This window comes from Accipiter gentilis, chromosome 25 (genome assembly GCF_929443795.1).
Source record: "Accipiter gentilis chromosome 25, bAccGen1.1, whole genome shotgun sequence".
NCBI classification, from domain to species: domain Eukaryota; kingdom Metazoa; phylum Chordata; class Aves; order Accipitriformes; family Accipitridae; genus Astur; species Astur gentilis.
The window spans coordinates 14,237,077-14,261,524 of NC_064904.1; the positions used below are offsets into that span (position 1 = coordinate 14,237,077).

Genomic DNA, 24,448 nt, shown 5'->3' on the forward strand with positions numbered 1-24,448 from the left:
CTGAACTGCAGCAGGAAGTTGTTCGTGACACCATAAAGCAGGAAGCATATGTTTGGTTAATCATCGGACCGGTGGAAGAATGAATTAAGAAGTGTTTAAAAATCCATATACATGCACTTTTAAAACATAATCTCTATCTACTTGTAAAGTAGTAATTTGCACCCAACTAAATAATATGATGCAGGACAACTCCTTTGGAATAAACAATCCTCCCAGCACCCTGTTTTCATATAACAAAGAAAAAAATAGAAAGTAAATTCAACTGCAAAATAAATGAGACATCAAAGCACGTTGCTCTCAATAACATTCTTTAAGTGTCATATCTTGGCCTGTATCCCAGGATACCCTTGGAAATGACACATTGCATCTCAATGGGATTCTTTCAACAAAATATTTTAATAAATAAATTCAGGTTTTATGCTAACTTATTTGATTAAATAAAGCATTATGTGGGCATTATGTGCAACAGATGTTGGAGCCTGATGGGCTTTTGTTCCGATTTCTAATTATTTGTGAAACTGCCATTTATAAATGCTATCACATAAGACAACCAATAAATAATCCATCTAAAAGGCATAAGTATGACTCCATTCTGAAATGGCAAAAATCAAAGTTTTAAAACAGTATCAGGTTTCAAGGACAGCTCACAAAATAAAAAGCTTGAGTGTTCTGCCCTAGCTAAAGTAAGGGATAAACCAGGAATTTTGTTTCTTACATACCAAAACCAGCAATTTTGTTTCTTACCTACCAAAACCAAAATATGAAGGGAGTAACATAATCTTTTGCAAGGTATTAAATGTATAGTCTCACTACCCTTAGTGAGAAACATAGACCGAGAAACTGGCAGTTGTTCACATTTTACCTAATTTTCCCATTTCTAGAATAACAATTTCAATAGTTTCCTCTTTTCCAAGAGATATTTTCAGATAAAATTCTAAAACTACAGGCACGCCAATTATAGAACATTTCCCAGCTTTCCTAAGATTATTTCTACCAATCCCAAATGTAGGCCATGACCATGCTACTGGCTCTAGACCATGTAAAAACCTTTGGCACTCTTCAGACAGAACCGGTTTATTTCAAAACCACCTAAAAGCAGAGCGAAGACTCTTCCTGATTTCAGTGACTGTAGGAGAATAATCATATCCACTTATTTTGCATATTATTGCAAATACTAAAAAATGAAATCCCTAAAGTTGTAAAAACAAGATGACTTGAATCTGCACACCAGAAACCTGTATTTAGAAATTTATGGCTAGCCAGCCAAAACTCTTGTGTAACTCCTTAGTTTTAAGAGTTTTTTATGGATTCCGTTCTTAAAATTAGGCAAATATTTAACTTCCTAATGAAGCAAATGCCCTCAATAAAGATTTTATTGCCATTTTACCCTATTTCAGTGATACGGCAGAGAAGAACTTATACACTATACAGTGCTTTCATATCACATACTCAAAAAGGTGAAATGAGAATCTGAAAATTTGGCTTTTGATTTTGTGTTTGTCTCTGATAACTTTACAGCAAATACATTTATTTTTGCCTTGTTGCTATGATTTTGTTTAGATCGGATCCTAAGGTAACAACATAATAAGACATCTTAAAAGACAGTAAATATGCCTGCAGAATTCCTGGCACGTAAGCAGAGGATCTGTCAAGTCTTCACTTAAAAAAAAACCCCAAAATGAAAAACAAAAAAACACAAGCATTAAGTGCATTTTATTTGCAAATATCATATGCAAACAAATCGTGTAATTACTTGGGTTGAAGGAAACTAATAGGCTACTATGTTTTTTTCCTTCTAATACCAGGAAAAAATATCATTATCCTGATAGCATCCTTGATAGACAGATATCAAGTTTAGACCTGAGTGTTTTCAATGACAGTGATTGCAAAATGTGCCCTCCTAGACTATGTTATTGCCTATTGCTAAAAACAGTTTCTTGGTGTTTAATTTAAAAAATACTTTCCACATGAGACACCATTTTGTCATTGATTACTGATGAAATTAAATTATTCTGGCCTGCTTCATAACATTCCTTTACAGTTTTGTGATAAGTAGTAATTTTTCTCTTCAGTTGTGTTATCCTTTGCATGAACATGCCCAGCCATCATTACCTTCTCTCAGCTATTATTTCCCTAAACTTCTCATCATTTTTGTTGTTTGTTGAACTACATCCAGTTTATTTTAAATGGTGCATTATCTTCTGCACTATCTTTGAAGATAGTCAGGAAAATTCCACACCACTGACACCCCGGAGGAGACATTACAAAGAGAGACAAGGTTTACAGCACAACAGCACATCGTTGCACATAAAAGGCACATGCCACCCAAGAAAGATATTTTTTTTTTACCTATAAGTATGTTAAAAAGCTGTATTTTACCCATTTTAAAGCTACTGTGATAATTCTTGCACAAAGGAGGCATCTGAGTTAAATTTCATGGTGTCTTATAATACACTAGGACATAAACCAGAAAAATACATACAAGATTAAGTTTCCATAAAGCCCAAACGATCTGGCATATGAAACAGGAGAAGGAATTTAATCCACTCCTATAATGTGGTCAGGGCACATGACTTCCACCCTGTCTCCATAGCTGCCTGCTACAGCCACGGAGCCAGAAGAGCGACCCCGGCTCCTCCAGGCCACCGGCGTGGCTCTGGTGACCATCACCTGGCTGGCTCCGGTGGCCGGGGCCGGGATGCGGCAGGCTCCTGATGCAGCTGGCCAGCACAGCATCCCTCCCTACCTCCCGTGCAGGCGCGCTCCCCAACTTCAGCAGCAAGCAGAAGCCCGCACTTGGCCAGGTCACTTCAGAGCACAGGGTGACTGGTTGGTTGACTATATTCCCCTTCCCGTTCCGAGACACGTTCATTTTTCACTTGCCTCGAGAACCTCTTTCTGTTTACCCCCAGCGCTGGTGCCTGCAGGAGACAACATGGCAAAGAGCAGATTGCCTTGGTTTCTTTCATCCTGCAAACTCCCTTCTGACGCAAAACTACGCTTTTCAGTTGTCTTTGTAATAGATAAAGTAATAAAGCCTCTTTTCTGAGCAAACTATTAAATTAAATTCGGAATTAATTTGTTCTAAATGTGGAATAAATTAATCTCTTTACTTAAAAGAAGCCAGTCTTACAAGGCAGGAATATTATTTCCTCCTCTTTTTAGAGAGATAAGAAAAGACTCTAAGTTTTTTCCATTAAGAATTTTTAAGTCGGGAACTGTTACTGAGCCACTGTGACATGTCTTTGTAGGTAAAAACATGGCATAAAAAGGGTACAGCGCACATGCAGAGTTGTAAGTTTTTTAGTCCAAATGCCTTTTCCTTGTCACATGATATTTTCAGAGTTGAGAGGAACTCATGTAACAAACTTGCATGAAATTCAGTCTCTCAAATTTGTCTTCCTTTAAATGTAGTGTACTTTACAGTGAATTTTTCTTAACTTTAAATAGAGAAGTAGCCATAATTTTGCTTTATATCCATTCACAGTGCAATTGGAAAGCTGTCCTTTTACTTGTCAACTAGCAAAAGGTACGGTTACGTTCCTGTTCTTGAACGTTATTACTCAAAGCACAAAAGCCAGCACATGACTGTACACTGACCTTCATCTGTTCCCAAATTATGTCTTTTAAAAGCCTTGAATCTGTTTAAGTGGAGTTGCTGAAACCTGAAACGAACCTGGTCTATTGCTTTATAAAGTAGATGAATATAAAACTTAAGTATTACATTTCAGGCTATTACTGTACTAAATATAGCAAAATTAGGATGAGGGAGAATATAACTGGAACATAAGTCTGGTTTTAGAGAATTATTTTTTGTTACAGGCATTGATGATTACTTTGTAATATTTGGTACGTTTCTATTTCTGACAGAAAATCACCATAAATTTGCAGAAGGAAAATGTCCTTCTGATCAAGTCTTTTATTTTTAAAAGCAGTGACCTAATAAAAAAATCAACAACTCCTCCCCCTGCAAATCACACCACCACAAATTGCTAACTAGTTCCAACAGATCAAAGCCTAAGAAGCATCTTGAAATACACCTTGCATTTAATTTTTTGTTGCTTGCACTTCGCTTGATTTTCATAAGGATATGTTTAATAATGAGCAAACGTATCAGCTGAGTATTCGGAGGAAAAGTAAACTTAGAAAAGCAAGCAGTGAATAAAATAACTGCAGAAAGCATCCTTTGCTGTGTGTCACTGCCTAACACAACAGGCCAGAATTATGTAATACTTAAAAGCACGACCTCAATAAACTTGCTCAATAATTGCAATTGAAAAGAGGTAATGAAGGATTTTTATTTTTCTTCATTCATTTTTAGTAATCTCCACTGTTGTTTCTAATAACATGATAAAACCTTGCAATGAGCTCTGATAATGTTCATCTGCATGTTTCAAAGAAAGATTAACCTGAATGTTACCCCGAAGGACAAGAATGATAGCAAAAGCATTCTTTTCCAATAGAAAAATGACTCGTAAGTTGACAGATTTCTTGACAAGTTTACAAATTTTTTACAGTTGTCAGATAAGAACAGTAACATCCATTAAGTACTTAATCCACTTATAAAATTGTAGAAACCTTCAGGTTGTAAGAGACTTTTGGAGATCATCTGATCCAACCTCCTGCTCAGAATCAGGCTAACTTCTAAGTTAGGTCTGGTTTCTCAGGGCCTTGTCCAGTCAAGGTTTGAATTTCTGCAAGGATGGAGGTTCCTCAGCCTCTCTGGGCAAAGCGTTTCAGGACTTAACTACTTTCCATGGGTGTGTCTTTGTGTCCTGGGTCTTCTTTCTGTTACAATTTCAACCTAAATATGGTAAGAAATGCTGCTTCTTTTGTCTATACTGACGCTCAGTTGACTTTTGACAGCACAGGTTTTGAAGGTTTGCCGTGGTAACAGTTTATTGTATGACCAGTAATAATTTTGCACAAAACTTTTTTTTTTTGGTCTTTAAATGGCATGGAGGGTTGTTTTAGGGTGGTTTCGAGGATTCCTGAGAAGCTAAACACACACACACACTGACTATCAGGCAAAAAGCAAGCATTTTATTAACTACACACATGCGTTACGCTAAGGGTATCTTACAAAGCAAAAAAAACTATTAACATACTGACCCAAGGACTGTGTGTGTTTACCTTCTCAGGAATCTGCGAAACCACCCTAAAACAGAGGGATTGAGAGTAAGCAATTATTTGTTCAGCATAAATTAAAAACTATGTAAAGCAGAGGTGACTCCAGCACTGACACTCTAGTTCTGAATTGTCTTGATCTTAAGTAAGCTCAGGAGCCACACACTGTAGGCTCAAGCCCAGATCTGCAATAACTAAGAAGAAAGAAAACAAACAAAAAAGTAGTATCTAATAAAAATTCTGTGATTTCAGCTTGTGCTAGCATTATACCCTCTTGCATATGGCTAAATGATCTTGTCCTACTGCAATATATAGTGAGATTTTAAAAGGCGACTCACACTTAAGGCAAACAAAATGACTACTGCAGTCCTCATGTTTTTTGTCTTTGTATAATTTAATCAGCTGTTCATCTGAACAGTTGAAAAGGATAAATTTATACAAAAATAACTTCATCTCTCTTGCTAAACATTTTCCTGTACCAAGAGTATATTCTAATACAAATCTATTGAATATTCGTTTATGTTGACCTCTTTTGGAATGAGAAAGAACACTGGGGTCCCAAAGGAACCCAGCATACAAACTCTCAGTTCACTGCCATACAGCAAGGAAGTCAGTCTTAAGCACATGTTTACTTGTGCTGCTGAAAGAGGATGACAGATGAAGACATGAGTTAGGCTCAATGGCTGGTTTTATATGATTAGCACAGTTGTGGGTTTTTTTTTTTATTCAGCATCATTAAATTCATTATACCTATCAATTACATGGAAATATATAATACATGTATGTGTACTTACAGATCTGGCATTCCAATGTGTATGTTCAATTTGGGTAAACAGCCTTATTAAAAAAACTTGGAGCATTTAACAGTGTTACAGCATTTTCAGAAGTAAAGTAAGTTTTGGATACTTTTGAAAAAGTATTACGGAAGAGGGATCTTAATTATGGAAAACACCTACAATCTTCCTGAAGAAGACATACACACTAGGAAATCCTGACCAACAGGACATGTGTCCCAGAACCCCCTCCTCTTCTTCAAGATTTTATCCTTCATTGAGAGTAATGAACCTCTAAGAGCCTTCAAAGTATGAAGTCCTCTACAATCTTGAGCAACTAGACAACATGACTTTTCCATATAAGTAGCATCACCTACTAAAATACAGTAAACTGTAGGGCTTTAATGCATTATAAGGCGTTTTGAACCTGACTAATTTATTTGATAATAATTGGCTTCATATTCACAAATAGAGTTTATGTAAACCCATAGATTTCCTACATAGAAAGTTCACATTATTACTTTTGGTGTCAGAAGTTTCATTGAATTTACTTGTGAAAGAGCGTTACACATTCTACAGTTCAACAGTAGTCACTAAAAAGTTAGGATGGCAGCTGTTGTACATCTGAAGCTAACAAATGTTATGTGACCAGAGATGACTGGCATGACATGTGGCCGTAGCCTTTTTATACAGTTATGTTCTCAACTATTTTAAAAATGTCCACAAAAGTTCTTCAGAAATACTGTTCCCAAGAAGTTCATGGAAAACTGATCCTTTAATATTTACTCCACTCAGTTAGTTGGATATATTCACACATTATCACAGAGCAATAAACTACAGTTTAAACAAAAATAGTAATACATATTATTCATCTGGAAGTCATGTTCTCAGCACTGTGACTTGAGGCTGGATTCACTTACTTGAAAGTACAGGGCATATATTAAATTTCCAGCAATCAATTATCATTTCAGCCTTTGTATCTGCAATCATAAATTCAGGCACATGCCCATATGGATAGACAAAGTGCAAAGACAGAACTGTCTTCCAGGCAAATTCCAAAAGCAAGTGTGAAGTTCAGTATTGAAATATCACTCCCTTTTCTGTCCTCACTCTCAAGCAGTACAGGCATTTTTAATCTATCTAATATTTTCCCAGTCTTCCTGGAACTTTTACCTTCATAATCTTTATATTGATAAAAAGTGTTGCTGTCACTTTATGTCCATCCCAGGTACCCCCCCGCAAAAGACTCACTGTAAGGATTTAGGGGGTTCCAACAGAGAAGAATTTCCAAAAATGCTATTGATTTTGCCTACTTATTTCACACACAAGAAGAATACAACTCTCAACATGGTTCTGGTTGTAATCACAATTTCTTTTGCCATTAGTGTTTTGCTACATTTTTTACATTTAATAGATTTAGAAAAGCTTTTTCTAGGGAAATGTTGTTACCTTTGCTTTTTATTTTTATCTTATAATACCTGAATTTTCAGTGACTAGATAAAACATTTATACTTTAAAAAAAGACATATGAATATTTTAGCATTTCATAATTCTGAGAGTGGGTCTGTTTCTTATAATTTTGCATGAACGGATATTTGAAGTCAGGAGTTAACTGCTTTTCTTCCCTGATAAGGGAAATACAATTGGAAAGACAGAACAAAGTTGCTGGCCATCCATTTCTTCCTGTGTGCTTAGGAGAGGGTTTTGGTGTAGCGAATGGAGGGCCTGAAAGGTTTCAGGCATTTATGAAGTTACTTGAATTAGGCTTTGCCTAAAACATCCATATATAGCAGCGATGGAGAGGATTAAAATAAAAAAGTTAGCATTATACTAGGATTTACTCAAACATAAAACAGAATCTATACCTTATTCCAAGTAATGGCCAGTGAAAAAAATCAGACAGTATCACCATAACTTTAGATTGCTTTTTAACAGTCTTTATATAAAGGCAATATCTGGTATTGTATATTCACAGGTGAGAGAGTATGGTCACCTACTTGGCACTAGACCACTTAATGGCACAAATAACAACAGGGTTAAGTATGTGGGGGCCACAGTCCTTCCTTCAGGTGATACATGCACACTCAGAAAACTTCATGCAATTCAAACTTTCAGTTCCATCTTCTATGTAATCATTAAAATGTACAATATAACATGTGCCAAAACTCTAATATTTGAAAAGTCAAGCACAGATAAAACTTTCTGAAAACATAATAAACCACGAGGAGATTTAAAAATTTCTGCTAACTCTGTCTAAAATAGTAGAGAACTACCTGGAAGTATTATACAAGAAGTGAAAACTGAACAGCAAATTGGAGGAAAAAGAAGTGACTCCGCATCAACAAGATGTGACCAATGGAAGAGAATACAGTATGAAATACAACATAAACACAAAAGGAAATAACATGATTCCACCTGTTACCTGTCATGTGTCCTCATAAAATCCCAGAACTTCTTAGTGCCATTCTAGGGGAAAAAAATAAATAAATGCATCAGTAAAATTAATTCAAAGTGAAAAATGACTATAATGAAATTTAACAAAATTTAACAGGCATTTCTTTGAAAACTTGGTATAGCTGGTTTTATTTATGAGACCATTATTCTGGATTTTGGTAGTAAGTATTATAGATACTGAGCCCTGTTTAATGACAGTTCAAAATCTTAGATCCACAATACTATGCTGACAACTAACTTAAAGAGTATGGTAGTCTTCGGGCCAGATTTTGGCCACAGTATCAACGTCAGATACCCAATCTAATCATTCAGGTGCTAGGAAGCTATAAGCAGCTAAGTTCTAACCAGTAAAATAACTCATAGATCTATGTTCTTCCATGTCCAGAAATGTTCTTATCTTAGGAGGACAGCTCAGCACTTACCTCCTAACTAAATTCATTGGGGATCCAGGAACAAGACATCCGTCCCTCTAACCCCTTACAAGGCCCAAAATAGTAGTTTTGTCCATGATATGCCTAACATGAAGAGATCGCACTCCATTCTACACAACAGCTGTTACTCTGCGCTGCTTGTGGTGGTGAGGATATTGTCTAACAGTAGGCTTGAAGTCACAGCACTCACCCAAGAACTGGGAGACATAAAATGGATTATTTTTCTCAAGTTGGGCCAGTTTCTGTCCTCTGCTATCTTAAAAAGAATGACATCCACTACAGCACAGTTGAAGCTGATCCCTGAAAGTAAGCATTCTTCCAGTTATAATCAACATGTACACAGTTGCTTACATTTATATTCTATCTTCTATAATCACCTATACCAATTTATGCACACCAGTTAACAGACACATGTATATAATTCTTTACCCTGCTGATTAGAAAGGTGATGGTATTTTTCAGCCGAAATACAACTCAAGAGATTTCACTCCTAGGTTGGTTTTAAGTCTATATAAGGAATCAGTATGCAATCAGAGGAAATGCTTTTGGTTGATACCTTTCTCTTATTAGCAAGGCAAAAACTAGACTTGCTGAAAACCTTCATACCTAAATTATGCTTAATGTGAAAAGCAGCACAAGCTCTCTATTATAAAGTATGGTTAAATGGATAATCAAACACTGACCAACTGGTTAATGATTTAAAGCAGGTACAGCGAAAGAAGAATCAAGTTCAGTTGGTGGGTAAAGGTGCCAACCAATATAGACAGGCCCTTCAGCTCTATTACAGATGTCATGGCTACCAAGTACACAACAGCTGGTCAGGATTAGATAACAAGCACTCTGGTTCAGAGAGTAAGCTCCTGAGCTTTATGAGTTTACCAAGCTTTTTGGAAGAGTGACTGTTTGCTTGCTAGCTGGGTTTTTCTTCATTCCCACAACTCTAATTATAAACAGTTGTTCACCTCAAGAGAAACTCTAGTGTACTCACTCTTCCACTGGTGTCGGTGCATACCTTCTGTTAGGACTGACAGGAATCAAACGTGTGCATTAGAAGAGAAGTTCTGACATTGTTTAAATGCAATATAATGTTGAAAGAGGAATAAAGACAGCAAATTCTCAGTGTGAACTGAAATACTAAAGCTGCTGTTTGTCAACCTGGGTGTATATCCAATCCGTTCCACCTGGTGAGAGATAGAGGAACAACTTTGAAAGGACTATGAAAAAACACACAGTTGCAACACGTGAACCTAACAGCATAGGCTATATTATGTGGTAAGATAATGTAAGGTATTAAATGTGTAACATGTGCTCAATCCTTTTGTAGGTTTATTTCCACCTGTAAGACGTGTGTTTGTGGGATTTTCTCATTTGCAGATTGCTGTGCAATTTTCCATTTGACATGAGTGAGTTGGGAAACTGTGGATCAATGATAATGTCTTCTGCATGTACCTTCATATTGCTTTTGCAGTTTCAACCTTCCCCTGCCCCAAATGGTAAGATGCGCTACCATCATCCATTCTACCTTTGTAGTGTCCACTTGGGAGAAATGCAGGTGTCCAGCTGATGGAGAAGACAAAAAAGGCTGAATCAAGGCTCTCCTTGCATTAATTTAGGCTATTAGTCCTGTGATACTACTTCCTAACGTATGATCACAGCAAAAATCTTCCTGGCTCTTTCCTCCTGCCATCATTTTGCAAATTATAGAACCTGATTGCTTTGGAGCACTTATGAAAGGGTTTCAAATAGCTGAGGAAAATTACACCCTAGAGAGTCATCCTCATCCAGATGGGATACATCAGATTTGAATGACCTCTTCTCAAGGATGAGCTCCATTAGCATTAACAGAACCTACCTCACAGACATGCATGTAATTTTTAACAGAAAGTAAAAAAAAGGAACTAAAAAGAAATTAATCAGAAAATAAAACCTATATTTTCTATTTTCCAAGTGGCTGGACAGCACATAAAGCGCTTTCCCTAAAACATGATTTGATTAGTTTAAGACCCAAATTCAAAACCAGCCACAGGCTAAACTAATTTCAGTCTGTCCATTTAAGATGTTGGTTATCATCATATACTCTGACTGGACAATGTTTCTCAAGCTATTTTCTGCCTATATTTGAATAAAAAATTATTTCATATGATCAACCTGCACCTGTCCAAATAAATAAATCAATAAACAAATGAAACATTCCAACATCTCATTGTTTACAGTGGCAGAAACTCAAATGAGCCCCATTCATGCCCTATTGTCCAAGTCAAATGTAATTTGAACCCAACCGTATGGAGTTGAGTTTCTATTGTACCCAATGCGCAGTTCTTTCCCAACAGTCTAGTATGAAGGTTGCTAATTATTAATAGCATGTAAACAGTTACCAATGGTTCTTATGCTGCTTTACATACTTCACAGAACATTAATCCTAACCAATTTCTAACCAACTATATCAAGCTGTATGTAATATCTCTATCTTCTCTTTAAGACAAAAATATTAATTGCTGAAACTGATCAAGATTCATGCTTTTAAAAGCCAAGTAGCCACGATTACTTGTTAAACTGTTCCATTCCCTATATCCTGGCCTTTGACAATGCTCTCCTATCACCACAGTTACAGATAGTTGGAAAGAATTAAAGGTACCAAAGGTCAACATCACTCCCAAAAAAGAGAAGTATCTTTGTGAAATACAAAAGCTCTCTCAAACTCTTAACACTCTTCATTTTAATAAACATATATATTTGCATTATTATAAAATAGTCCATTCTCTAGTGTCTAATAAGGAACAATCAAAGTATCTCTCAATGAAGTGAGAGAAATAAGTATAATTGATCGCTGGGAGGCCTAAACACTGACAATGGGAAGGAGAAAGAAGTGTGGCTTTACATTTGAGAAAGATTTTAAAAAATTATTCTTCAAATAGGAAATGTGTCCTGTGATGTTTTATAAAGACAAACATGTCAAAAGTTATTTTATGTTAATTTTTATCTGTTCAGAACAGCAGTTAGGATACTGCAACAACCTTGTATAACACATACTTGATTTGGTAAATCTTTAATCAGAAAGTAATCACACTCTAGTTCTGTGCTCAGTGATCAGGTTCTGCGATGTTGCAATGCTGAACTAGTACATATAGTATGTGTAAATTAATAAAGCTGTATTCCAAGAGAGGCAGCGTGTGGGACAACTTCGTTTCATATTACACAGAATACAGACTACTTACATAAGCAAAAATTGCATAAGAAAGCCGTATCAGGTCAGATGAGATGTCCATCCTGCCTAGTATCCTGTCTCTAACAGCAAAAGGAAAATTTAAGAACAGAGGAAGCATACAGCAATGCTTCCCAAGAATACTCTTCCGAGCCTCTGACAAAAGACAGCTGAAGGGTGTCAAAAGACAATCCCTCAAAAAGCCATCCAAATTAAACACAGTCCTCCCCCAACCCCAAAAAGCAAGTACAAATAGACATTTCTATACCATCTCAATGTGCAAGAGTATGTCATAAGTCCTGCTCATCTTGTCTATAAGACTGACCTGATAATGGTATTGACAACTTAGAACTACAACAGTATGTTACCAGCTTGACAGTCTGCACAAGCAAAACTCAATCCCTTTTGGTTCAAGTGATTCCAGGACAACCATGCATTGCAAAGAGTTCTCTGCTAGACAAGTGTTGACAGTGGATGCAAGTTCAGCAGATGTGACTCCTACCAGCAAAGAGCTGTTTATGATGCCACCCATACTTGATCTCAACATTCTCAGTCCTGCTTCCATCGTTGAAATCTTTTTCCTAAGACTCTTCCTGCACCTGCTCATTGCCATAATTACAGGCAGAAGCCTGTTCACACCGTCTGTTATGGACAAGTTGGACTTGTCTGCAGCCTGTAATCAAAATACCATTCTTTTTCCCACCTACACTCTCTGTCTCTGGCTAAAATGCCTTAAGAATCACTGCACCAGGGATATTGCTGTCCTCTGCTTTCTTCCACTATCTTAGGCAATATAATGTCTGAAAACCATGTCAAATTGCTGTCAGGATACCTATGGAAAGGATAACTTTTGCTTATGAGATAAACTTACCTAAGACTTAGCCCAGGCTAGCCAATCAAGAAGATAAAAAGAACAGCTTATGCTAACGATGTAGGAAGAAACATTCACTGGCGCTGATCTTATGGTGATACTGGGTGTGCTCCACATGTGACAGACACCGGACATGCTCTGAAACAAGTCGCCTGGGAGTTTCCTTCTACTCTTCATTTGCAGCAACTTGAATGACTTTCTCCCTCTTTTCTCTGAGGGCAGCACCCATACATGGTCTGCCACCTGAGAAGCTCTTGAACCAGCTCATACGTCAGGTAAATGTGTCCCCACATGTACCAATACTCAGTCTTACACTGATACCATCCTGGGTCTTCAAAAAACCCCCAAACCAAACAAACCACACACCCCCTCAGTCTGGCTGTGGTCTCTACTGTTGAGTACAGCCCTGCTGGGACTCACAACAATTTCTCTGTAGATGCAGCTTTTTCAAATGGATGGAATAAATACTTAAACACAATTTTAGAGAGACAGATGTAGGCTTTTCCTCAAGGACCATCTCCAAGGTCTCTCCCAAAGAACGGGCTCTGTTTAGAAATAACAGAAGTGAATTAGAGCTGTGGTGCCCCAGTTATAAATAAGAAGACCTGCACCCTTCCAATGCTACTGAGTTTCGAGATGAGGAAGAGAAAGGGATAGTGCTGCAGCAGACCATGCCATGCAGCTAAAGGTAACCTCGGTACAGTGCCACACTAAGGGCTGACATAGCAGGAGTCTGTAAAATCATGGAAGACATGGAGATGGTGAATGTGAAACAATTATTCACTGTTTCTCATAAAACAGAAGCACTATGTCATAGTTGGCTACCTGAGGAGAAAGGCTACGTCTTATATGAGTACTGATCTATCTCCTTTCAAGGAACCAGTGCTGAAGTCTAGCAGCTGCACAGAGAAGTTTGCCTTGCTTGTTTTATGTATAAAACAATTAACTGATAGCTTCTGAAACACCTACATGCAAACTGTATTACATGTATGTTTTAAACATGCATAATTAAAGTTTCATACTTCTTAGATTTTATTATAAGTTTTATTCTGAGAGTAAACTGAAAACATGTTGGTATAACAGGTGCAAGAACTCTCACAAAACCACTTTAAATGCTTCCTTTATGTAATAATTTCTTCAGAACATCACGCAAGGGTGTCTAAAATAAATCCTCAACACACAGTTTTACAGTAACAGATTTCCTGCAGTTACTCTGTTGAGGAGTTCAGACCATTCAACAAATCAAAATTTATGTTCGATTTGCACTGATTTAAATGACTTCTTGTAATGAGCTCTGGACAGATAGCACATGCCTGAAGCGGAAACGATCTTTACCCAAAATCTACTTAAAGCTTCTCCTATCTTATTTGCCTTATTTAAGTATTTAATAATTTAAAAAGTGACTGAATTAAAGCACTGCCCCATGCCATCTCCAATGTTTATCCACAGAAAACTTCTGCTTGGACAGACAAAGCCAAAGTGGCCGAACTGTAGAGTCACACCAAAACCACCTCAGTAAACAGGGTTCATACCTTCTATTACAGATTTTTAAGGACACTGGTTAACAGGCTGCACAGGCAGATCACTTAAAATGCTGGAGATATATGCCCCAAATAAGAAATTAACTTCACATATGCCACTAAAAGAGAAAAAAAAAACTGTCCGTGACAATGATTAACTTCTTACTGTTTACATTACAGGAGAGACAACATGACGTTTGGTGACCCATTGTGATAGGCACTAAACATATGTAGTGGGAACAGTTCCTGTTCAATGATCTTACAATTCAGTTAGAGCCCAGACAAAAGTTGGTGTAAACAAACAGAGGCAGTTAAGGAAAAATGACAAATACATTATGGTATAGATAAGCTACATGCACAAGTTACGAGGGTTAAAATGACAAACAACAGTCATGATCCCCTAGCCTCTACCAGTTGGACTGGGTTTAAAGCAGTCATCCAAGAAGCAAATGTTCCATGTTTGTGTAAAAATCGAACTCGAGAAGTTGAAGCAATTATAACATAAAAATAACTCTGTCCTCATTGCTCCATTTACTCTGTTTCCACACTCCTAAGACACAAAAGCAGTTAATGTCCTTAATGCAAAGGGATTATGACCATTCTTGATGCAATAAAATAACAACACTATAGGTAAAGAAAAACAGATAAGAGAATTAATTGGCAAATAACGGTCTTAAACCAGAGTCAGCAAAGCCAAGCAAGTGTGCGGCCCCTGTTTAATGATTTACATGTAACAAAACAGTAAAAGTCCCTAGGGGAATAATCAGATTTTGTTTTTTCTGTTCTCAAAAATTTTTTTTAAAGCTATAACAGTACGTTTTTCCTTAAAAAAATGTGTAAAACTTGCTTTGCTATTGCACTCATTTTCACATTCAACCAATCTTCTATAAATTCATCTACACAGTTTAATATCAAAGTGCACAGCAATGCCTCTATCTGGAAATTCACCACTCATTCTCTTGTTGAGTTGTCTACTTGTTGCCGAGAACCACATGGCAAGAGAACACCAAACTTGCCACTTATTAGATTGGTTTTCATCAGGTTAATCCAGATGAGCAGCATGCTTGAGGAATCAAGTAACTGATTCATGAAGACCGACAAAAATCTGCACCAACGCAGCCAGCTCCTACAACCTCCTGCCACCTTTATTTCCTTTAGTGGTCTTAGCTTAATGCTTTTCAGTCATATTCACCTTTTTATGACCAATAAAAGCTGCCAAGAGGTAAACTCACAGTAAAACCAACTCAGTAATTCAGTACTTCTTGATTTATAAAATACATGCTCCTACAATGGGAAAATATGCCCTGAAGATGTGCATTAGCTGCTGCTTCTCCTTGAGTCACAGTTCTTAGGCTAAACAAAGTGGACTTCCCCACCTAGCAATACAGGAGACACTGGATGCTAAAAGTTAAGCCCTCATCCCTCTGTAAATTAACCTTTCCCTTCCTTTCTCCACCTGCTACAGAAGAAGTGCTCCTATCAGTTGAGATTTCCTTGTTACATTTCTTTTTTCATCTTAATGGAATCTGATGTCACAGCTGTAGCAGTTTTCAGTAGAAACATATGAGGATTTATCATCTAATATAAACCATTTCTTGCCAGCTGAATTACTAATGCTATAACTCTTTGTTATGTATAATCAATACCTAATGTTTCCAGTGTCCACAATGATGTGCCCACAGAAACTGTACTTCCAGGACAAACTCAGGACTGAATACTTTATGCTTTTCACTTTCCCATCAAACAATTAGTGACTGTATTGGGTTTGTGTGGCAAGGTTTTGGTAGCAGGGGGGTTACAGGGGTGGCTTCTGTGAGAAGCTGCTGGAAGTTTCCCCTGTGTCCGACAGAGCCAATACCAGCCAGCTCTAGGATGGACCCACTGCCGGCCAAGGCTGAGCCCATCAGCGATAGAGGTAGCACCACTGGGATAACATATTTGAGAAGGAAAAAAAGTTGTGGCGGGCACAGAAATGGCAGCTGGAGAGAGGAGTGAGAACATGTAAGAGAAAGAACCCTGCAGACCCCAAGGTCAGTGCAGAAGGAGGGGGAGGAGGTGCCCCAGGTGCCGGAGCACAGATTCCCCTGCAGCCCGTGGGGAAGACCCTGGTGAGGCAGGCTGTCCCCCTGCAGCCCAGGGAGGTCCACGGTGGAGCAGACATCCACCTGCAGCTCGGGGAGGACCCCACGCTGATGCAGATGGATGCCTGAAGGAGGCTGTGACCCCGTGGGAAGCCCGTGCTGAAGCAGGCTCCTGGCAGGACCCTGTGGATCTGTGGAGAGAGGAGCCCACGCTGGAGCAGGTTTTCTGGCAGGACTTGTGACCCCGTGGGGGACCCACGCTGGAGCAGTCTGTGCCTGAAGGACTGCAGTCTGGGGAAGGGACCCATGCTGGAGCAGGGGAAGAGTGAGGAGTCCTCCCCCTGAGGAGGAAGAAGAGGCAGAGACAACGTGTGATGAACTGACCCCAAGCCCCATTCCCCATCCCCCTGCACTGCTGGGTGGAAGAGGTAAAGAAAACCGGCAGTTGAGCCTGGGAAGAAGGGAGGGGTGGGGGGAAGGTGTTTTTAAGATTTGGTTTTATTTCTCACCACCCTACTCTGATTTGATTGGTAATAAATTAAACTAATTTCCCCAAGTTGAGTCTGTTTTGCCCGTGACAGTAATTGGTGAGTGATCTCCCCATCCCTATCTCGACCCACAAGCCTTTTGTTATATTTTCTCTCCCCTGTCCAGCTGAGGAGGGGAGTGACAGAGCGGCTTTGGTGGGCACCTGGCATCCAGCCAGGGTCAACCCACCACAGTGAACAAATTACCTTGCACTGTCTGAATATTTTTCATAGTATTTTCAGCACTATGCCATTCACACAAATTATGTAAATAAATAAAAAAAATAAACCACCAGCTTTGACCCCCAAAAATCCATAGTTTGAGATTTTTTTAAAGAAATAAAGTGTTAATACTCAACATGATAGTGTGGAACCTGTATGAAGAACAGAAATAAAGCAGAGAAAGGTAACTAAAGCAAGTTTGGACTTGTGAAGTTTTCCAAATGAGAATAAAATAAAATACCTGTTCCATACCCTTTAAACGTTTCATTGCTTCCTGTTGAATATTTTTATTGGATTAATAAGTTAGTGAGGTGTTTTTTGTTTATAGAAGCTAGACAGCTGCCATGCTGTATCTAAAAATCTTCCTCCACAAAAAAAACAGTGCAAAGGAAGAGTCAAAAATTCAAGGACAATTAATATTCAACTTTTTCATCTAAAAGAAAAGCCGGGTCCTGAACAGACTATTTTGCATATGAAATCTGTTTGAAATAATGACTTATCCTAGGTTTTTTGTCTTGTTTTTTGTCTCCTTTAAAGGTTTGATTTGTCATGAGCAGGGAGAAAGCTGTCTTCTTTTTATATAATTAGAAGTTTCATAGAAAGTATTACATATCTTTCAAAATGAAAGGAAGCACTTTTAGCTGGCAAAACCCCATGCAACTCAATTGAAAAAAAAAAAACACCGAAACCCCAATAAATTAATTCTAATTTGCATTAGTTGAGTGCCGGGCCCTTTTTTTTTCCTTTTGAATGTATACATCAGTATTAGGGAACTGTCTTATGCTTGGCTACCATATTACATAACTAGTAATTTAAATGCAAAGTGTTGGTGTTAAACTGACTCAGTCCTAGGGTGCAGTCCTGTAACACTGTAAGTCAATTTAAATTCAGGCTGCCCCTTTTTCTGCCCCAGCTGCACATGTCTGTTCTACCCCTACCCCATCATTGACATCTGCATAACTACACAGAAAGCTGGTTCTGGGAACTGATCCGATTTAAAAAAAAAAAAAAAAAAAGTGTTCCACAATAAAAACTGGTGAAAAAAATGATTTTTAGTAGTCAACATGAACGTAATGCCATTATACACATACCAAGTTTTCACCAATGACTATTAAACAGAACAGCCTTGGTCTATTCAAAATTACTCCAAGAGGATAGAGATGTATCTGATAAGGAGCATTCTAGAGAAAGACATATGCACACAAAAAAGCCTGAATTACAATTTCAGTCCACACCCACTAATCCATTCCATCAGACTGCACACGCTGGAGTAAATGAAGCCTCATCTTCAAAAGCAATTTGCAGAATTACTTGCTGATGTTGAAGAACTACTTCAAAGGAGTTTAAGTGTTATGGAATTTTACTGTTTTTTAAACAAGCCACTGTTTAAGCTCAGGAGGAAGGGGGGGTAAGTGTTTGTTTTTTAAACAAAGCTTGTAAGATTTCATTACTAAACTACCCAGAATGTTTATTTTAAAAGCATCATGATTACAAATAATGGCATTTTCCAGTTTTTAACTTACCCCTATTCAAATGTTTCAGTTAGAAATGACTGGTTTTAGTGCTTTTGTGGAATCTGCATCCAAAAATACACAAACTGATGACTTTTCAACATTAAAAATGAACATTTTATCTTAAGTACAATACTACTGCTGCTAATGGGCTTTAATTAACAATATTAACAATTTCAGAAGTAAGATTAAGCTAGCAAAGTTCATGGGGACAAATCACGCTATACACTAAAGAATACCACGGCAGCTCCAGCTGACACAGCGGTTCTGAGCAGGGCAGAGCAAAGCAAAGTTGCTGCAGTCTCCACTACACTCATTTTATGCATATGGATCTTGAACAAGAGACAGAGGTGCTCAGCTCTATGTGATAGCAAACTGTTTGAAGCATGGACTGGACTTCTTATCTGAAATTAGCTGGAAGACACAAAGTTACTTCTCAAAGAAATCATAATGTATACCAGTGGAGACCACACCAGGGATACCTCAAGAGACATAAAACCTAAGGTCATAGACTGTAATTTTTACAACCCGTATCAATTTTCTCTTCAAAGTGAGCGTTATTCTGGTAGGAGTTTGTAATGAAACTGCAAACAGATGGTTATGGCAATAGAGTTTACTGTTCAAAGGTGCAATTTTTTCACACTTTAGGAGGTAAAATAAACAATGGAGAATGCATTAATTTATTCAACTGTTAATGCAATACTGGGCCAAGCCACTTTGTTCATTTTATGTACATCAACTGCCAGAACAATTACAACTAAGATACTTGATGTGTAAGTAAACTTTCTCATATAATCCTCTGGAAGTTTACTTTTCAGGTCACAGTTTGTTTTTTGTGTGTACTTTTCAACAATGGAGTTGTTACAGTTTAGCTTGGCATTCAGCTATCAGTAAGATCACTTACCTTTGAATGAAATTTATAAAACATGAGAATTAAGCATATATAAGTACACTAAATTAAGTCAAATCTCCTTTCTTGCCTTGTTTTTCTGTTTTTAGTACACATCATTAGTAAGAACAATTGCATATACATATCAAACACACTTTATTCCAAGGCAAATACGTAGTAACATACTGATATCTATACTACAAAGAATAAGGATATGGTGCTTGCATTAAGAAACACGATATGCACAAAGGTCAAATTTATGACTTTTCTCACATCATTTTACTGCCAGGTCAGCATATAATTTAAGGTTAGAAGTTGAGATACAGATGGGGCTTTCCTAGTACTAAGTTAACTCCAATTCTGTCGAAAGGAACTGACTGCTAGTAGGTAAGAGTTTTCAGACTCTAGAGTTGTCGTATATAAATGACTAAATTTAAAGCAAGTATTAAACTGCTCTTTTACTTAAATTCCTGACACATTATTGAATTTTGCTGCATGTATTTTCCCATTTTCACTAAACTGTGTTTTCCCTTTGAAGTCTATGACACACTTTATTTTGCAGGGATAAAAGGAACATACACTTTCCATATTTACAAAATTACTAACACTACTTTTTCCACAAAGTTATATTAAAACATGAAATCTGAAACTTTGACTGGACATAGTATAAGGAATATATTCCTAATAATGAAAGATGTTTTAACAGAGATAATATTCACAATCTGTGCATTCAGCTGATGTGACAGCAAAATACTTTTCTGTAAATAATTACTGTACTTTCAAACAGTTGTATTACACATCTCACAGAGCCACTTATATCCATACTTGCTGAAAACCCGCACAGCAAAGGCTATTTTTGTAATCTTTTCCCTATATTTTTTGGTTACTGTTGAAAGAAAAAATCTCACACAATTTGCAATAACTATTGATCTGCAAAATTACTATCAAAAGGACAAAAACTTGGGAAATTTAAATGACTGATTTATTTTGCCATACTTTCTGCTTAATCTGACCTAAATCAGCACTTCCATCAAAACGGTATCATCCTCCCTTTCCCTGCTTTCTGCACGGTGTCCTGCGTGCAAACAGCAAAAACATTTCTGCAACTACACACTAAGCCACACTAAAGATGTCACCTAGTGCCTAAACCAGCTCAGCACAAAAAAGCCAGTCACATTGCCAGTCACGTTGCCACTGCATAAAGGTATGTGCCACACAAAAGAGGGGACAACTGTACCTGTAATTTCACGTCTCACATTCTACAATTCTGATCTGCCAAATAATTAAGGACATACTAGACTTGATTATGTTCAAGGGGATTAATACATATATCTTTGATGAAGATCAGAAGCTAGAAGCAATTGAGACAATTGTCCTGGGTAAAACACAATCAGAAATTGTACCGTTTTGTCTTCTGAATTCTTTATCAGGGCAAGCAAAAGTGATACTAACATTAAAAGCACATCTCTGTGGAAAAGAAGCATGGAGTATTTTTTTTTCAATTTATTGTACACATTACACATCCAGTGAGCATTAAGGAAAATGAAAGATAAAACTCCCTGAACAACCTAAGAGGCTGAGAAACACAGATCCAGGAGGCGCATCTGCTGGCTCCAGCTCAGAGAGTAAAAGCCAAGGAAACACCTCAGCCAGAGAGCTGCTGAGAACTCCTAGGTGTTCTGGGTTTCATTTCTTTTTCTGGAGTTTTCCCTATTTGTATAACTTGTTACATATTCATTTAGTTAGAAACAAACAAACAAACAAACAAACATGGCCTTTGTAGTTAGTAATAAATGAATCTGGGGAATGAGACATGGATTCGTATCCCTCCTCCTATTTATAATAATTCATGAACAACTCCAAAAGACAAGATTTAAGAAAGCACTTTGTAGCATTCAATAACCTTCACTTTTAAGGCACTCATTAGAAAGATGGATGATCTGAATTTAGACTTTACTCTGAACCACTGTCATTTCAGGCAAACACCAGAACTCCCAAATAACATCTAAACACCTTCACTGAATAATGTATATTCTGTGGTGGGATTTAAACTGCAATATTTGTCCTAAGATTACAAAACTATTTCTGCTCTGCTACCCGATGGAGCCTTAGTGAAATTCAGTGAGACTGATTCCTGCAAACTCCTTTGGAAAATGGCACTTAGACTCCTAAGTCACTAAAGATAACATCTTCCAAACTGCTAAATTTTATTGGTTTAAAACTTTTTTAAAGAGACCAAAAGAATGAAAAACCTCTCCAGGAAACCTGTTTTAATCTTTTCTGGTCCACTGGCAGCTGATTCTTTTGACCACAGAGTTATCAAGATAAAGGGCCTGACTGTGAAATTTCAGGCTAGTGTTATTTAATGACAGGCAGGGGAATTAATTCTGCACTTGCCTTAACATACGCAGATCAATTATGTCTGTAGTAGCTATTTCAAGACAGAGGGAGATTGAGTACAAAGTACCCATTTTGAGTCCAAGATGTCACAGTAGATGAGAAATCTTACTTGATATTCTTGAACTCCTTCCTGTACTCCTCTTGTGTGCTCATTAGTCAAAATACTCTTTCAACCCCTTAGGAAGAGGACTCTCCAAATTATACATACTGGACAAACACTGCTTTGGTCCAGATCACATTCCCACAACTCGTGATTGCCCTGACCACTGACTGGTACAGCACCCCAAAGAATTTGGGACTGCTGAAGACAACCTCATGTAGAATCTCTGACTCAGAGAGACATTCAGCCCACTGACTTCGCCAGGATTTAGGGCTCCCACCTCATCTCTGCAGGCACAGCAGGGAGAGAAGCAAACACAAGTATAGTAAGTAGAAGGAGAAAATGAATGTTAAAATCATCAGTCCCAAGGCAACCACTACGCCTACAAGCATAATTTCTTCTTTGCTACCCTAGGTCATGACCCTCATCTAAAAGAGGAAGGAAAGAAACTGTCCTTTCATCATTAATTTCACTATGCCATTCAGGAAAACAACACTGACAATACCATAAAACCACAGTTTAAGTTGCCACTGGTATTTCAGCCAAATGCTAATCACCACCATCAATTGTCTAATATTTCTCATTACCTCTTTATTCATTCTAACAAATTCTACTGCAACTTATACAGGGTCTGATTAAAATCTTCTCTGGTTGACAAAGAGCCAGCAGAAAAAAAACCTATTCCCCTTCTACCACAGTACTGGACCACTCCATATTTAGATACATAGTAAAGCTGCATTCAAAAACTATGCAGTTGATGAATGCTGTTCTAATTTCAGAAACAAAAACTACTGACTATGTCACCTGAAGCAGAACACTGGTAAGAAAAAGCCTGTGTATAAACTGTCGTATCATTAAAATTGGATTCAAAAAAAAAAACACAACACAGAAAACAATCTGCCATGCATAACTTCAAAGTTACTTGGTTTTGCAAATGCACCTGTAAAGCAATAGTGGGGATCACATAAGTATGATTTTAAAGAGTAATTAACAAATCTATTCATTTATTTATAACTTATGAAGGACAAAATATTTCTGATGCAGTATTCAAATCAATGCAGGAACAATATAGCTCAATGAACTGTACATCTTGCATCACACACCAGTCTGGCATGCGCCAACAAAAAAACACCATTAACAGGATTGACCAAGGTTAGCAAGCAGCACTTGGGAGATCCCAAGTTTCAACACAGCTGGGAACAAAGCCAGGTGCAGCACCACGGTGTCTCCAAGGTGAAGTAAGAGCAGAGAAGGAGCCTCCTATACACCAAGTCTCATAGGAAGTTAGGGTTACCGCTTACTGCGAGTGTTTTCATAGGCAAGGTCTGGGGATTTTTAGCATGTCTCCTCAGCAGTACTGAATACTGTAAGCATGTTAAAACTGTTTATTGCCATTTCTGTTGGCTCTTTCAGCAGAATACCAAGACACTTTAAGCTCTAAGACTTCATCCTGAGCATGCAATGGCATAAGCCCAGCATATACAGAAGAGCCTAAAATCTTAGTCAAAGAATGAAGGTCACAAATTCACTCCACAGACTCAGCAGGGCTGCTCTGAGAATGAAGAATTAACTTCCACAAGTACTACAGACAATTACACACCTTCCCTTGCAAGAGCAAGACACACTTCTCTGACTGAAAAAAATACAAAACATAGCACTGCAGAAAGTTGTTTCTTTTCTCTTTCATCCTCTCCCCAAGGCACAACTGTTAGGTGTGGTTTGTCATCCCACTTAAAGGAGTACTGGAAGGCATGCCACTGCTCTATCATAAGGGCCGCAGAAGAATGTACAGACAGAGGCGAGGGAATACACAATGCCAACTGGCATTCACCTGGGGTTTTTTTGAGAAATACTTCAAAAGAAATATTCCAACAGTTTTTCCGTTTAGTGAAATAGTTTCCCTGACTAGCTTTTTTCAGCCCCTGGGTGTGATGAAATCTCTACTCTCCCACCCCCCAACATAATTCTTACACTTAAATCTTGACATTCATATTATTACTTTTACAAATTAATCTTTCTCTATGGACTATACCATAATGCTCTAGGGAGGCTCATACGTTCCTGTGAGTCTTGTGAGAGCTCTGCCAAGAGGTTTTAACTCCTAGACAGATCAAAGAGAAAGTAACGAGATAAAAAGAAACAGGGTTCTCCAGACTGACAGGTCAACCATCTCTCCTCAACAAGAGAAAAAGGATGGTTTACAGAAACAAATAGGGAGACAATCAGGTTTCAAATTTGACGGAACTATCCCATAAAGTACTATAGTAGTCATTTCTGTACTAATGATTACTGATTGGTTTCACTGAATAGGAGGCCAACAATCTCACGTTATTCTTTAAT

At 37.7% G+C, this 24,448-nt stretch overlaps 1 protein-coding gene across 1 annotated transcript in view; it reads right to left on the reverse strand.

The window, feature by feature from the left end:
• Nucleotides 1–24,448, reverse strand: part of NUDT14 (nudix hydrolase 14) — a 61,860-nt gene that overhangs the window by 23,879 nt on the left and 13,533 nt on the right. Inside the window, exon 2 of the mRNA XM_049828867.1 lies at nucleotides 8,323–8,366. Within this exon, the coding sequence (XP_049684824.1) occupies nucleotides 8,323–8,366 (44 nt within the window). The remainder of the gene's footprint in view (nucleotides 1–8,322; nucleotides 8,367–24,448) is intronic.